Below are 18142 nucleotides of genomic sequence, written 5' to 3' on the forward strand. Positions count from 1 at the left end.
AGCATTTCTATTTTTCCTATAAGGTTGTTCAAGTCCACTTTACCCCATTTGATAGACGAAGTAATTTAGATATTGAAATGGTTTATATATTTTATCCATAGCTCCAAACTGCAGAGCCAAGGACCTACTTTCTCTGAAAATGGTGACTTTTCCTTTAAAGATACTTTGAAAATTCTCAATTCTTGGAATAAAGCACTAGGATACTTACCATATGCCTAATCTCAAGTAATCCTCTAAAGAACATGAGAATTTGTTTCTCCAATGACAGTAGTTTTCTCCTTATAGATATAGTTCACCACTATGGGTCCTCCTCTGAAGCTCTTCAAAAACCAGAAATACCAGGAGCTGAAGCAAGAATGCATCAAAGATGGAAGACTTTTTTGTGACACAACTTTTCTGCCTGAGAATGATTCACTGTTCTACAACAGATTGCTTCCTGGGAAGGTGGTTTGGAAACGACCTCAGGTAATTTTTGTTGTTCACTATCTCCTGTTTGATCCCTTTCATTCTAACTTTTCATGGAACATTTCCCCGGAACATAATTTTTCCCGGAATATACCCCATCTGGATAAAACAATTAGAAAATAACTTCAAAATGGAGTTTCATAGATTTATGAGTCTGAGTCTTGCATGAGAAGTCTTGAATTTTCATCACACTAAGTCAGATTTGGCCATTTAAACAAAAAAAGTCAAATACCAATCCACCAATTTCTTTGCTTCTAGAATTTCACTTGACTAATGTGATAACTTGGAAAGCAATTGTGCTCTTTCTTTTTTTGAGGGGGCGGACAACACCCTGTTATGCTCAGGGCTACTCCTCTATTTTCACTGAAGAATCATTCTGGCAGTGTTTGGAGAATTGTTTGGGGTGCCAGGGGTCAAAACTGGGTCCAGTGTAGGCAAGACAATACTGTTGCTCTACCCAATAAAAAGATTTTGTCTCTTTACTGAGTTCTCAGAATAATTTCAAGATACTTTCAGATTATGAGCAGGATAATTTCCTTATATGGTGAGCAGAAATTAAATTAATTCTACAGGGAAATTCGGTATTTTGTGATTGGTAATGGAAGCTCTTTTCTGTTCCTTGGATATCATCACCTGCATCATCCCACAGCTAGTAAATTGGGACAAAATAGAACTTGGGTTGTTTGCCACCTATTAATTGTTTTTCTGGAACATCTCAGTACTGTTTTTCTAAAAGCAAGTCTCATGACTATCTTCAAAGCTTCTTCTATGAAGGAGCTCAGTACATTAAATAATAGGATTATGGGGTTTAGGAAATAAACAATAACTTGGCTATTTATGGAGGGCATAACTACAGAAGAGTATTCATCTTTTACTCCTTTTCAAAGTGGATGACCAGGTAGAGATACTAAGGAGGACTGTTATAAAATAATAATTCTTGAATATTAATAATAAACTGGACAGTTTTTTTCTTTATCTTTCGTCCTTTTGGTTTGGGATCACATCTACCACTGCTTGGGGATTACTCCTGGCTCTGTGCTCAGTGATAATTTCTGACTTATTTGAGGAACCATAGGCGGTGCCAGAGAGTGAACCCAGATTGTCTTCCTTCATAGTAAGCACCCTACCTGTTGTCCTATCTCTTCAGCTCCCTGAAGATGATTTCTTTTCTTTTTATAAATATTTAATTCTATCATCATGAGATACATTTAAAAAGTTCACTAGTGTATTAGTTCACTAGCTCCCTTCACTAATGCACATTTCCTACCACCAGTGTCCCCAGGTTTCTCTCCACCCTCCCCTGAATATTTTATTATCCTAATGTACCTTTCTTTATATTATTATGGATCCACCTCAGTAAGAGACTTAAAGTTATCTCTTCTCTTTTTTCCCCTTTTTGGGCCACACCCAGTGGTGCTCAGGGATTACTCCTGGCTGTGCTAAGAAATTATTCTTGGCAGGCTCAGAGGACCATATGGAATACCAGGGATTGAACTCCGGTCAGCTGCATACTTGGCAAAAGCCCTACTCACTGTGCAATTGCTCTAGTCCCTTAAACTTAACTTTTTTTTTTGGTTTTTGGGTCACACATGGAAGAAGTCGGGAGTTACTCTTGGCTCTACTCTCAGAAATCGCTCCAGGCAGGCTTGGGGGACCATATGGGATGCCGGAATTTGAACCACTGTCCTTCTGCATGCAACTCCATGTTATTTCTCCATCCCCTAAACTTAACTTTTTAATTAGCAGGAATTCACTTTTTATTTGTAATCTTTGCAATTTCAGTTCCTGAATGGAGTTATTTTTTCTCATTGAAACTTTTTATTAAGGCATCATAATTAATAAAGTTGTTCATAATAGACGTTCAGGCATACAATATCCAGTTCCATCTTCAGATTACATAGCTTGTCAGCAGGTAGTGCCACAATACATCAATTGCCTCAGGACTCTGGTCTCATTGTTGATATCCATAAAGCAAGATGGTCTTGAAAATATGCAACTTGTATAAGTTCTCATTATAATAAAGTTGTTGATATAGCTGTAGATTATTGACCTGAAAAATCTAGAAAACGTGAGCATACTTCACCAGCATTTTAGAAATACATGAATAAAATAGGAAATATTATCTGGGTTCCATTCTTACAAAGATATGTTGATAGAAGAATGCCATTCTTCTGATTTTTAAATATAAAATAAGTAAGATATATGAGTCAAAAGTAGCTTTTTTAAAGAGACAGAATTTAGGGATGTCATTTTTTAAATTGACACAGACCTGAAAGGATTCTATTAGTAGGCTAATGAGCCAATTGAATATGTAGTAGAGCATAAAGAAGAGTTTGAAGATGCAGAAGATAGAATAGATGAAGGTCCTGGAGGAGGTAGGAGAAATCTGATTTGTGATATAATTGCAAACTAACATGAACATGAATTGCAAACCAACCAATCATTCCTTAGATATGAACCACAAAATATATAGAACTTCCTGTCTCATGCTTCCTTCTCTGTGTTGACTTTAGTTCCTTTTTTTATTTGGTTTTTGGGCCACTCCCGGCGGTGCTCAGGGGTTACTCCTGGCTGTCTGCTCAGAAATAGCTCCTGGCAGGCTGGGGGACCCTATGGGACGCTGGGTTCGAACCAACCACCAACCACCTTTGGTCCTGGATCAGCTGCTTGCAAGGCAAACGCCGCTGTGCTATCTCTCCGGGCCCGACTTCAGTTCCTTTGTCTGCAACTTTCAAGTTCTGTTGATTTAAATTTAGATGGATTACCAGTCAAAGGGAAAAATTAATAATCCTGATAATATTCATCCCTTCAGCGGCAAATGCCCCTTCCAGAATACAGCATGAATGTGGAACATGTATCTGTATGCATGACATGTTTAATATGGACATAGACACTGAGTTTAGAGGTTTCTCTCTTTACGTGCCACTTCATCCTGTTTTTGTGTGATAGTTTGGCAAGGTATGCAGTACTTTTCTGAGATTTTCTGTATGTTAAAAAAATGATGGTAGGCAGGAACTATGTCCATTTTACTGATAAGAAAACTGGATCACCAGGAAAGGTAAGAATTATCATAAGTAAAACTGTAAGTAGGTGGAATTTATATCCAGGTAAGATGTAGTCCACATTAACTTTTGCTTTACCATGTTGTGGTACTTCTTGGGAGACAAAATAGTTTCTCTTTTGCCAAAACAGATATTTTTCTTGCAGTAAGTTAGCACATTCATCCTCATTGGATTGAGGCTCTACATCATGAACCTTCCACAATTGATTTTGAGAGCCTAGAATGAGCTTAGTTTTAATTTAGTCTAAAGGGAAAGCACTTAAGAAACATGTGTTAAGTACTATTCTATGAACCTTTCTATGCCAGCTTCCACGCAAAAAACGGACACAACCTGGGATGAGGCACTCTTTCTCATTAATCAGATCAATACCTAGCTATCAGACAGTTAATAAATTATAGGAGAGACCTTTTTGGGGCCAGAATAACTGTAAAGAGCCACATGCTGAGGACTAGGGGCAAAAACAAGGTTCTGGACCACTCTCTGAGCCTTCACAGAAAGTTGTGGATTCCATCCCAGTAAGAGTGTGACTACGTTTGTGGTCAGACCCATGTCAAGGTTCTATGGCTTTCAATCAGAAAAGCCTTTGCCCTCTGTGAATTGGTTCTGTAAGACCAGATTGGTAGTGGACCTTACCAAACTCATTGGCAAGGTTGAAATCCTGGTTTATAGGAAGGTTTCAGACAGATTGTCCTTTGGCATGCTAGGTAACCTCATTTTTAACATGGCTATTTTCTGAATAATAAAATAGAGAAAGGATTTGTTAATCTATCTTTTCAATACTGAAAAGTTTCTGCCATATATTTGCATGCCTTTATGCCTATAAATATTAATCAAACCACCTAACTCAAGACTCACCACCATCAGGACCGAATTTCCTTTCTTCCTACTTCCTCCTTCTTAATAAATCCTATGGATAGGCAGATATTCTCGGCTACTGTCCTGGCTTACTGAGTATACAGATATATTGCATGAGACACATACTCCTGTTATCCAGGGTCTTCAGCATATACATTTCAATGAATTCTAAAAACTGAGTTATACTCAGTTACTGTGTGATCTAAGAGTGTGAGACTTAAAGTGAAACCTGGCTGCTACTTTCTTATAGAGAATGTTTTCTAGAATTCCTCCAATCACTTTCTTCACTTATTTTCTCTCACTTTTTTCCAGAATTATTCATTCACAGTTACAATAGTATCTTAGAACCGGACACATTTAGCTTACTATTAAAATAGAGCAAGCAGGCCCTCATGAAGATGATCAGTCAGTTGTAAAGGAAGTAAGGGCACTTGCACAAGATGTCACTTTCCAAGTGAAGTGTTGAATTTAGCCTCTACTCTGTATGCCTTGCGCAGGTCTCATACTAGAAAAGATCTTTCCCAGAGAGCATTTCATCGTGTTGGGTTGGAGGAGACTAATGACGTTCTGCATTCAACTAAGTGATTGAAGTGGAAGGAAAATGTTGATTAGAGAAGATTTAAGAAGCAGAATCCACAGGCCTCAGCAATAGAGTACATCTGAGGAAGCTGTAAAGAAAGAGAAACATCCATATCCATTGCCTGGAGATAGTTTAATTTTAAAAAGATAAGATTAGAGCTATTTGGATTTGCAGTGTTCTCATTTTATAATGATGGCATTGGACTTCCAGTCTACTTAGGACTTTATTCCTAATGTCTTTCTCTCCAAGACTGCTAGATTGCACGTAATAGATTTAAAGGTGCTTCCACTATTCTGGATGATGATTTTCTAGGCAATGTTTCCTTATTTATTAGTAATAATTTAGTTAAGCACAGTATACTTAAATACGCATGTACAAACATGTTTGTCATTGTGTTTCCATCATTGAATATACAACACCCTTCACTAGTGTAACTTTCCTGCCATCAATGTTCCCGATTTCCCTACAGAGGTTGTTCAATATACAGGTTTTGGGTTTTGGTTGGTTTTTTTTTTTTTTTTTTTTTTGCAGATAAAGTCATTCATGATTGAGTTACAATCATACCATGTACAACAACCTTCCCTAGGGAGTGTTTTAATTTTTCTGCGATTACTCAGGTTTATTCTGTACTTCTATGACTAGTACCAGGAAATTTCTTCTATGTGCCAAAAAGGTTGCTATAGATTTTACTGCGGTACGTACTAAGAGAATCAGATCCAGTGCTATATACAGGGCTTGTGGTTATGTGCCTTGTAATTTTGTTCTTACTTTCCTTAGAACTAGTCTCTGGAGAGGGGGAAGATTTGAGGACAGTGCTAAGCTAAGAGAACACATTGCTAAAGAAGTTGCTTTACTTGCTGAAGACTGGCTTGAGCTGGGATTGTGTGGGAGACCATTCCTGGATTTACTTGTGCTCAACTTCCTTCTTTTGTGTGGTTTCACCCTACGAAATTCTTTGTCTTAACTAATAGGATCAAGGATCACATCGACTATGCCAACACAGCTGGGAGTTATTAGTGGATCAGGATCTCCCACTCTCCCAAGCAGTGACCTCTCCCCAACTCCACTCCTGACTCCAGCAGGGCTCAAGCTGAAATGTCCCATCTGCAGTGTGCATCTCAGTTCTGAGTTACAGAAAAACATTCTTCAGCCTAGCTTTAGAGGCCTCACAGGAAAACGCTCAGTTCTTTAAAATCAGGGAGTAGGGGACTGAAGAGTCAACACAAGAATTTTTTTCATTGATTTTAAATATATCACCTAAAATTTCTTTTGCCTCTTAGAGTTGCGTGGGCTCATCACCTTTTATCATTCTTTCCTCCTTAGATGTTTTTTAATATTTCACTTTAAGCAGTGCAAGATGTGATTTCTTAAAAATTTTATGACATCTTTTGCATCATGGGACTGGCATCTTTAAGAGATTGATTCCTACGTAGATTGAATTTGAGTAATTAAAGACTGTTGGTGACATTTAGCTGGGAACCAAAAGTTGTAGCTTGATTTATGTGTTTTAGAAGAATGGTATATTTCTAAAGAAGTATAGAACAAATACTAGCTGTATGACAAAATGTGGTGGTTGCACATATATATATGTATATATATACATATATATAATGGCTATTGATAAGCATAAAGGCAAACAAATATCTAAAACATTGAGCATCCTTTTATAGCTCTATAAAATTCTGAAGAACATCTAACTAAAGTAGCCTATTAAATAGCTAGATATTTTAGTGGAAATTGTCTTCTTTTTTAGGAATCTGCTCATTTGTATAAATAAGAGATTGTATAAATCATATCTAAATTTTTTTCAACTCTGAAAATCTATGAACAAGTAACTTGCAATGTTTTAAAACCTATTTTAAATAACATCCACTATGTATGAAAAATAGTAAAGTGGAAATAGAAAAAATGTTGCAAAATATATGCATATACATACTCCTCTCTCTAAAATTACAATAATTCATATACCATTATTTATTCTGTTTATGTCTACAAAAAGAGTCAGTGATTCCACTATAGTACTGTTTACATATAATTTCTGCCCATTTATGTCTTGAACAAAAGTTAACAATATCACATTCCAAAAGTGTCAGCTGATCCGAGATTAATGCTGTGAAATGAAAGTAGGATGAAAATTCAATGGTATAATATAACCCCAGCCATTAATACCTAAAATCAACAAATACTTTTCTTAATGATCTAAGAACACCAATATCACAGATAGTGTCAAATTTATAGTTTTTACATGCCCAGAAACTATTATTTTTATCTAAACCCAATAAATAATTTTATCTTTCATCTTGAACCAAAGACATTTTTAATATCTGATATGCATATGAAAAATGTGTTTAATTTTATCTTAGAAAAAACAAAGATGCATTGAGAAGAGAAAGAACATTAAGATCTAATTTACTCAACAGCCTACTTTATGTCCAATAAATAAAAAATAAAGCAGCTTCCAACTCAAAAAAGCTAGAAATTGTCTTCTATGGCAAAAACAAAGTAGTGATATGACACTACACATGCATCTTTTTAAAATGACACACACAAAAAACACCACCTGACGGTCTCATTTTGGCAGTAGAATGCACAATTAATCTTCAGTTTGGAATTATCCCTGCCCAGAATGCATATTCCTTCCCAGAGTTAGTTTGGCTTTTAAAGAATATATGGAATGTTTGATTCTGTAGACCAAATCATTAATCAAAAGGAATTATAACCAGTAAAAAGGTTTGAGAACCAGAAAAATATAGCTGTCTCTATTGGATAATTTTTCAAAGGATATATGCCTATATTTTCTTTTCCTTTGAGACTGATTTATTTTTTCTGGGTAAGCAAAAAGTCAAGGTACTAGCCAAACTGCCTCCTCCCTCCAGTTTTCTAAGTCTACTCAAGACTTCATTGGTATTTCCTGCCTTTAAACTGTGCACATAGCTGATACTAAGATAATTATGTACCCGAGAATATACATAGTGCTATGTAGGCAGCGATTTCTTTATCCATGTATGTCTCTTTTCTTGTTATGCTTCTAGATCTCTCCATTTTTCCAGTTGCTAACTCTGATCTTACACAAAGGTTTCCACCACTCATGCATTGCCAATTCTTGGGGATCCATTTTGTCTTCCAAGAGAAACTTTAGGGATCCTTCCTCTAGGAATCCATGAAACTTTGAATGGAGAACAAGGGTGTAGCTCAGAGTCTAGCACATGCTTTGCATTAATGAGATCTTGGTTTCAACACCAACAAAGAAAATCTCTCTGCTGTTCCTTTATCACATGGTGTTGTGATTATATTATTTGTGTTTTATCATCAAACTCACAGTGGAGAAACATGGCTAACTGGAGATAAATACATAATATACTACATACAAATAACACTCCTGATCTCCAGATACCCTCAGCATATCTGTTTTGTAGAGAGTATCAAAGAACTCTATAAGCTATTAATACCTTCCATATATATCCAAAGATTATAGATACTGTTGTTACATTTGCTTTATATTAGGAAATATTTAGTATATAAAGCATCCTCATTTTTGTAGCATAGGTTTATTAATATTCATCTTCATTAAACTGTGTTTCTTAAGGTACTCTTTCAAGTACAGTTATTTCAGCAAATTTCAACTTGACAAAAATATCAGGATTGAATTTAGTGCCCTAGATCCCTAGATCACAATTTTTTTTTTGGTTTTTGGTTTTTGGGCTACACCCGGCGATGCTCAGGGGTTACTCCTGGCTGTCTGCTCAGAAATAGCTCCTGGCAGGCACGGGGGACCATATGGGACACCAGGATTCGAACCAACCACCTTTGGTCCTGGATCGGCTGCTTGCAAGGCAAACACAGCTGTGCTATCTCTCCAGGCCCCCTAGATCACAATTAAAAAAATTTTTAAAAATTAAAAAATTTAAAAATACATTTCTATGGCCCATAGAGGTAGTATGCAGTCATTCCAGGCTCAATTCCATCCCCAGGTTCACCAATAGTCATCCCTGAACACAGAATCATAAGTAATCCCTGAGCACAGGATGTGGCTCAAACCCCAAAACCACCACCAACAAAATTTACTGCCATGGTGCAAACTCTTTCAAACCTCAGTGATATATATGTTAAGTATCTCCATCCCTCATACTGTTTCCTAGAAATCCTTCCATTTTTCTCCCCAAATTCTGACAGCATTTATTTGGGGGCAAAAGTAACAAAAATAAATTACTACTGCTTTTTACTTTCTCTTACCAGCCCAATCTTTCCACTATCATACCTACAGTAGACTTGGTCCTATTTCAACTTCACCTTGTCCTGCCTAACTAAGCTCACAGTGGTTCTTGGAAAACACCTCCTAAATTCTTATAACTATTTTATATACAGGACATCTGTGATGATCCCCGTCTTATTGTGGGCAACATTAGTAACCATCAACTGATCCAAGGAAGACTGGGGCACAAGCCAATGGTTTCTGCATTTTCCTGCTTGGCTGTTCAGGAGTCTCACTGGACCAAGGTACACATTCTCTTTCCTATAGGATGGACTTCACTCAGTTCCCAACTTTTCTATCATCTTTAATGACTTTAGAAAATGATAGTTCATAAGATATAGTTTATTAGCTACAGGCAGAGATACTAAGTAGGCGACTTCCCTACATTATGCAACTTTTCTCAAATGCAGAGTAGTTAAAAAAATTTTACCATCTAGATCCTAAAGTTCACATTTAATCTACTTGTTTTGTCACACATAGTAATTAATCTGTCACTTGCAGTGCCTTGACTCAATAGCTCTACATGTTTTTTCTGTATTTATTGATATATTAACTCAGTAAAGGAAAATGAGACATCAGGAAATCACTAACAAATGAATAGTAATAAAGGTGACAAAGAGGGCCCGGAGAGATAGCACAGCGGCGTTTGCCTTGCAAGCAGCCGATCCAGGACCAAAGGTGGTTGGTTCGAATCCCGGTGTCCCATATGGTCCCCCGTGCCTGCCAGGAGCTATTTCTGAGCAGACAGCCAGGAATAACCCCTGAGCAACGCCGGGTGTGGCCCAAAAACCAAAAAGAAAAAAAATAAATAAAGGAGACAAAGATATAAGATCCTTTAGAATGTTCTAATAAATGATTATGTACAAAAAATCCTTTAGCATTTAGATACAGTTTAAATCAAAGAAGTGTTGATTTGGAACAAAGAGTCTTTTCTTAGGAAATTTTTATAAGATTAATGTGTAATTTTAATATAAAAGGAAAATTTTTGGAGTCAGAAAGATAATACAGAAGGTGAAATTCTGCCATAGCCTGTTCCAATTGAGAACAGCCAGAAATGTTTCCTGAGTATAGAGCCAGAAGTAATGCCTAAGCATATTGTCAATACTTAAAACCAATGTAAATAGCTAAATAAAATTAGAATTTCATAAACCTACTTTTTTGTGTGAAGATCTATATTTATTAATTTATATGAAAACCTTAGAATAGACCCTTAAAACTTTTGAAACCATGGCGAGTAGGTAAGAAGCATATACGTAATTGTTTTTTTAAATGCAACCAGAAATATTTTATATAAATAGGGTTCTATGATCTAGTTTATAAATTAATTGTGAGATAATAAACTTTAACTGATTTCACTTTATGCCCTATGTTGATCCTCAGAAAAGTTGAACTATGGAAGTAGAAATTGTGTAGAAATTGTGTGGTAAATTGTGTAGTAAATTCTGCAGAATGTGTAGTAGACCCAGAACTTTCCAACCTACCATCATGAATTTGATATGCTACCTGTTGTTATTTGGATTTATTATAAGTCAAGTATAACTTCAGTATTTAGTTGTAGTATGGTGAAGAACAGTTTCTGGGATGTTCTTATTTTTTCCAGACAATTCCAAACCACAAGGAACAGGAATGGGACCCTCTGAAACTAGATAAATATGCAGGGATATTTCGCTTCCGTTTCTGGCATTTTGGAGAATGGACTGAGGTGGTGATTGATGACCTGCTGCCCACCATCAATGGAGACCTGGTCTTCTCCTTTTCCACCTCCATGAATGAATTTTGGAATGCTCTGTTGGAAAAAGCTTATGCAAAGTAAGGAGGGGGGCGGACAAATTAATGTTTGGGTACATGAGGAAAGAAAGGACACTTTTGTCTTCAGGAGTTATTTTTTCTCTAATTTTTAAATTGGGTTCCATATTAGTCCTCTATTAGTCAATGTATTGCTTTTGACATAGAATTGGGCCTCAGAAATTCTGGATAAGAGAAATAGTTCTGATAGCTTCCATTAAAATTCTACCTGTTCCTATTCCTTTTGTTATCTACAGACCATACATGGTATTGTGATTCCAAATTCTCTTTTTGTTTACTATCTATCTGCAGAAAGAAATTTCTATGTGGAATCTCCTCAGTCTATGATGCAAAATCTAGTAATATTTATTTATCTAGTAATTTATTTATTTATCTATTTATTTATCTAGTAATACTAATATTCCAAACTATCATTTTATATAAGAAGTCAGTTGATAGAAACTAGCTGGGAAGGAGCTATCCTTATTCTTGGGAACCAAGGAGACTAATAAGAATGACCTGGAAAAAATAATATTTCAGGGTTCAGAGTGATAGCACAGTAGATAGGGCATTTGGTTTGTACGCAGCTGATCCCCCACATCCCATATGGTCCTCCAAGCCCTCTAGATGTGATTTCTGAATGTAGAGCCAGGAGTAACCCCTGAGCACCTCTGAATGTGGCCAAAAAACGAAAAATAAAAATTAAATTTCATATTTGACTCTAGGCTTCTTGGATGTTATGAAGCCCTTGATGGTTTGACCACCACTGATATTATTGTGGATTTCACTGGAACCTTGGCTGAAACCATTGACATGGAAAAAGGAAGATACACTGAGCTTGTTGAGGAGAAGTACAAATTGTTTGGAGAATTGTACAAAACATTTACCAAAGGAGGTTTGATCTGTTGCTCCACTGAGGTACGTATTCACCTAAAACAAATACTTCTGATTCCTTCAAAATTTAGCATGGAATTTTATCCTTAGCCCAGAGTTTTTTACACCCAGAAATTGAATGACACACATTGAACCTTAGTATGGAGACAGAAGAGTTTTATCTTCTTAATCTTTTTAAACGTTATCTTGATATGGATCATTGCTGATGTCTGAGCTAACAAAGTTTCTGCTAAGTTGTCCATCCCTCCTCTCAATGCTTTGTTGTTTAGGTTTTGGCTATTATCTCAAAGAGTAAACCAACTTCATAATATTCTTTTCATACTTATGCCCTACTAGAATTAATCTGTATTAATTAATTGATTATTTCCTTATTTCCTTTAACTTTTTACCTTCACCAATTTTGAGTTTAAGTTAGAAGTCAGGACCAATTTTTTATCCTTGTGTGGAAAATTAATTTTAGTCATATTGGAATAATCTATGAAGGAAGAGGATGAGCCAAGCCTTGAGTCATGCAATTCTTGTGTTCTGCAACATATTTCTTTACTTTCAGTATCCCAGTCAAGAGGAACAAGAAGTTGAAACTGATTGGGGACTTCTGAAGGGCCACACTTACACCATGACAGATATTCGCAAGACACGTCTTGGAGAAAGACTTGTGGAAGTTTTCAGTGTTGAGAAGCTGTATATGATTCGCCTGAGAAACCCTTTGGGAAGGCAAGAATGGAGTGGTCCTTGGAGTGAAATGTGAGTAAACATCCACTTCGATGTTTACATCCCCCAAATTTTATGTTTATCTCAAACCCAGCTTCCAAAAGGCTAGTAGGTTGTCAATGTTGAGTGACATTTGTGTTTTTATCTTTTTTTAATCAGTCATCAAGTCTGTGTTTAAACTAAATATGAGATCAAATTGACTGCTTTCGAATATTTTCTTCCTTTAGCAGCTTTATTACTATCTATGCAGCCAATGACAAACTTCATGGTTTATCTCATTGTTTTTTGATTTGACTTTAGTTCTGAAGAGTGGCAGCAACTGACTGCAACAGACCGTAAGAATCTGGGACTTGTTATGTCCGACGATGGAGAATTTTGGTGAGTTTCTGTGTTGAGGGTATTGGGACTTCCCTAGAATGACAGGAATTAATTATTCTTAATAATTCATCAGTTATTATTGAGTAGCATCTTCATTTATTTCCTGCACACCTTTTATTCAGGATGAGTTTGGAGGACTTTTGCCGCAACTTTCAAGAATTGAATGTCTGCCGCAATGTGAACAGCCCTATTTTTGGGCGCAAGGAGTTGGAGTCGATGGTGGGATGTTGGACTGTGAATGATGATCCTTTGATGAACCGTTCAGGCGGTTGCTATAACAATCGCGATACCTTCCTCCAGAATCCCCAGGTTTGATCAGTTCTCTTTATTTACCTCCAAATTACCAATGCAGTATGAACTCAGATCTCATTCTGGCATCAATTTTCTGGCACTGGGGCGAGCATAATAGTATAGTGATAGTTCAAAGGATAGGTAGGATAGGGCCTTTGCCTGGCTTGTGGCCAATCTAGGTTCCATACCTGTTTACCACCTATGGTCCACTGAGTTTCTCCAGGAATGAACCCTTAATGCAGAACCAGGAGCAAGCCCTGTGCACTGCAGTTGTGGCATCAAAACACAAAAATAATGTTTTCTTAAAATAAATTTAAACAAGTTGTTTAATTCATTAGCCAAGATGTTTATGGAGAGGGTTTGATATTTTTAAATCATGGAAGACTGACTCTTTGAAGAGATATACTTAGGCAAAAGTATAATATTTGAGTCGCCTCCCTAGTGGCCACATTGCTTGTTAATGATATTTTGACACTTCTCCCTATTATCTTTATCATAGTGCTACATTAGAGAGAGTGTCCCCCACCAAATGCTTTCTCAGTTTGTTCCATTTATCTTTATTGTCCAACTATTCTTTTCTGTACAAGGTTATTGTACATGTTCCTTTTCTCATACAGACAACTCTTACCCCTATCATATGCTTTCTAGAACCAGATTATTTCTCCCAAAATTTGACTCACTACCTTGTTAATAACTAAATGACAGCCTTAGTATTTCCTTGGTATTCCAGGTGACACTTTTTGGGGGTCAAATTCAGGCAAATCTTAAAGCAAAAGCTCCAAATATCCAAACTCTTAACCTATAATAGTCTTGATCATTTTACTCCTAAATGTTCTGATGAGCAAACCCTCAGGAGGTAAAAATTCTGTTTTGCTTCCTTTCCTGGGCTCTCACTGGCCAGGCATTTGGAAGGTTGCTTCGGATGGTGGATGGATATTTTCACTCATGATTTTCTTCTATAGGTTTCATCCTAATTGTTCCTAAAGAAAAGAAAGATCATACCACTTCATCTCACTCACATTTACCATGCTAGAAATGTTTGGGGTGTCATGCACATATGCCACACTAGGGAAATGGTTTTGATAGCTTTGCAGTGCGATTTCTATACAAGATTGGTATTTGGACACCTTGAGATCCTAGAGATTGGCATTGGCTTCTACCTTTCATTACAAGAGAAGGCAGGAGAAGGATAGATAAAGAGCAGGAAGGGGAGAAAATCTGCTGCCTTTTAATTTTACTTCCCACTGGCACTTAGATGATATTTGCAGGCTTTTTCACTCACACTGGCCTAAAATTTTAGCTTTCCTAAAATGATGATAATAAAGCACCAAGCTTCTAAAGCAGTGAATTATCCTCTTAACAAACGACATTTCTAGAATAAGAATAAAAGTTTTGAGCAAGGGGGGTGTTACCATGTCAGATTAAGTTAAATGGGCATGCTTCTGTTCATAAATTCTAGAATTTTTGTGTATAAATTTTAAAAAGCTGTGCACAATATTAAAAAGTCAAAGTCCTAACAGGAATATTAAAACAAACCGTATAAGTTGTCTTTCGACACACACTGATTGAATGCCAAAGAAGAAATTAGTGTTATGAGTTATATTTGGGAAGCCAATAAATTTTCCACCATTTGGCCTAGTCAATGAAAAAATTCACAAACATAGTCCAAAATCTACGATTTTTAGTGTAGTTTTTGCTCTTTGACCATGAATTCTGTCTCTTGGATGTCTCTTTTCTTTAGTACATCTTCACTGTGCCTGAGGATGGCCATAAGGTCATCATGTCACTTCAGCAGAAGGATGTGCGTACTTACCGGCGCATGGGAAGACCTGACAATTACATCATTGGCTTTGAGCTATTCAAGGTATGAATTTGCATTGACAATGATGGCAAATGATACAAAATCAGGGTGCTTGGAACTAGAGAAAGTAAAGACTCCCTCGGGATAATAAAGATAAAGACAACAAATATATGGTTGATGTGTAATGGAGTATTTCATTTTCAGGTAGAGATGAACCGCAAATTCCGCCTCCACCACCTCTACATCCAAGAGCGTGCCGGGACTTCCACCTATATTGATACACGCACAGTGTTTCTGAGCAAGTACCTGAAGAAAGGCAACTATGTGCTTGTTCCAACCATGTTTCAGCATGGTAGAACCAGCGAGTTTCTCCTGAGAATCTTCTCTGAAGTGCCTGTTCTGCTCAGGTTCGATTTCCTTAGCATTTCTGCAACTCTTGTTCTCTGCTGTGCCTAAAACAATCAACATTTAGACCTGTTCTCCACTCAGCAGAAATTCAAAGAGCAGATAGTTCACGTTAAACTTCACTGAAAAGACAATGATAGAAAAGTTGTCAAAAGAGGCATATGAACAATTCCCCAGTGGAGGTATGAACTTCAAACCTCTGAGAGAAATCAGTTTATAGACACTCCCCATTTATATTTGGTCATATAGTCTCAAGTGACTCATAAACTGTTAGCAATCTCTGTGTACCTTTAATATGCTATGAATTGTAGGTCACTAAAGTTACTTGTTCATCTCAGCCTTTTAAACACTGAACATTATCTAACTATCATGACAATGGTAGTGAGAGAAGTAGAATGCTTGTACTGGACACAGTCAGGGAGTGGGGGAGGAGAGAGTTGGGGGGCATTGGTGGTGGGAATGTTGCACTGGTGAAGGGCAGCGTTTTCTTTGACTGAAACCCAACTACAAACATGTTTGTAATCATGGTGCATAAAGAAAGATACTAATGTAAAAAAGTTAAAAATAAAGATTCGTGATGAAAGTTAAAAAATAAACAAACTCACCTAGCCTTAAAAAATTAAAAAAGAAAGCAAAAAGAAAGCAAAACATAGACATAAAACATGTATAACGTCTGAATAATAATGGGCTTCATCATTGAGAATTTTTGTATTTTTCAGTAACAGTGTCTGCTTTTGCAGGCACCACTCCTCATCAAAGCATCTTCTCTTTTTCAATGTTCTAGGGAGCTGACTCTGGATATGCCCAAAATGTCCTGCTGGAATCTGGCTCGTGGTTACCCAAAAGTGGTCACACAGATCACCGTTCACAGTGCTGAAGGTCTGGAAAAGAAGTATGCTGATGAAAGTAAGAACTACCAGTGTGTTTGGCAAAGTAAAATTTTATTTATTTATTTTTCACTTTTACTTGCAAAAGTTGTAACACATTATCTGTTGCAATGCCATTTTCAATCTGAAAAAGTGAGGTGGGATGCCAATTTAATTGACAAGGACTGCATATTATTATTTTAATATGTCTATGTGAAGTGTAGAAAACGGATGCAAGAAAAATGGTTGAGTCCGGAGACATTCTAATAAAAAGACAATATAATAAAATCTCTCTAATAGACAATGTTAGTGTTCCCTGCCTATGTAGAAAGGGGAGCTTAAACATTGTGTCCTAAAGAGATATTACTTTGTTCCAGCTGTCAACCCCTATTTGGTGATCAAGTGTGGAAAGGAAGAAGTCCGTTCCCCTGTGCAAAAGAATACTGTGCATGCCATTTTTGACACCCAGGCCATTTTCTACAGAAGGACCACTGACATTCCTATCATTGTGCAGGTAAGAATGCGAACAGTGACTCAATTCAATACCACATACTAAACTATTTTGAGCATCTTCTATATGCCTAGGCCACCCTTGTCTTTTTATTCGAGTTTTATTCAAAGACCTCTCTCAACACATACAAATACCAACTTGATTATTAATCTCCATCATTCATGTTTTTCATTTAAGTAATTGTTGGGAAAAACCACAGACTTGCCAGTCCAGATGTTAAATACATCTAGTATAAAATCCAGTGAGGGGACACATAGGTCAACTCAGATATCCCTGCCATTCTAGTTCTAGATGGATCACTACCATTTGGCTTTCCTTTTTTCTAGCCATGCTTCTAACTGCATTGAAGTAACTATCGCACGAGTCCAGTTTGTGTTGAAGCTTTATTGCTAGCTTTTTAGCCAATATTCACTGAGTCATCTTTTCATTAGACAAAGAAAATCTCTTGTACTCTTAACAGACTGCCCCAAGCTTAGCTCTAGATGCCACTGTGCAGTCAAATTTCACAGACGATTGTTCATCTTTACTTTCTTGACTTATATTTTTCAGGTCTGGAACAGCAGAAAGTTCTGTGATCAGTTCTTGGGGCAAGTTACTCTGGATGCTGAGCCCACCGACTGCCGTGATCTAAGATCTCTGTACCTGCGCAAGAAGGGGGGTCCGACTGCCAAAGTCAAACAAGGCCACATCAGCTACAAGATCATTTCCAGCGACGATCTGACTGAGCTCTAAGTACTTAGCTCCCATGATCCTGACAGAGCTTTCCATCACTTATTTTCTGTCAGATGCCTGATTTCCTCTAAGATTCATAATCTTTTGTAACCAAAAAATCACAGCGATTAATTTTTCTTTTCTTTGATCAGTTTTCCATACCTTGCAATCTAAGTAGCATCTGCTACATAACCTATATACCTCCAGCAGCTGGACAGGAGGAGGGGCCAGCCTTATCTGGAGATCATTCTTATTGTCTTCCCAGAAAATATCTCTAGGATTTCTAGGAGTGAGTTTGAAGCAGGACCATGTTAGCTTGAATACCACGCAAATGCCTTTGCTGCTTTCAGGCAGCCAGTTTTGCTCACTTGTAGGGCATGTTGAGAAAGGAGAAGGGTTGATTAAGGCCAAGCTGGTCTAGCCTGACATCCTTCCTCCTGAGGAACATCGCGGTGTTTGGAGCAGCATGTTACCCAACAGCCAGATTCTGCTGATAAGTCCCCAGTAGGTTTTACCTACATGTTGAGAAAGCTTCCTAGATGCTTAAAGAAGAGCTATGGCTCATTGGGGCCTCG

General features: G+C 37.1%; 1 protein-coding gene across 1 annotated transcript; it reads left to right on the plus strand.

Moving 5' to 3' along the window:
- The first annotated feature begins 296 nt into the window (after positions 1-296).
- CAPN6 (calpain 6) lies at positions 297-17790 on the plus strand. Its single transcript, XM_049767652.1, has 12 exons — positions 297-465; positions 9328-9459; positions 10815-11023; positions 11725-11917; positions 12444-12637; positions 12905-12982; positions 13105-13291; positions 15015-15137; positions 15279-15481; positions 16264-16385; positions 16723-16859; positions 17406-17790. The coding sequence occupies exons 1-12, from the start codon at positions 301-303 to the stop codon at positions 17586-17588; spliced, it is 1926 nt and encodes a 641-aa protein (XP_049623609.1). The 5' UTR covers positions 297-300; the 3' UTR covers positions 17589-17790.
- Positions 17791-18142: the final 352 nt, after the last annotated feature.

This window comes from Suncus etruscus, chromosome X, assembly GCF_024139225.1.
Source record: "Suncus etruscus isolate mSunEtr1 chromosome X, mSunEtr1.pri.cur, whole genome shotgun sequence".
NCBI classification, from domain to species: Eukaryota; Metazoa; Chordata; class Mammalia; order Eulipotyphla; family Soricidae; genus Suncus; species Suncus etruscus.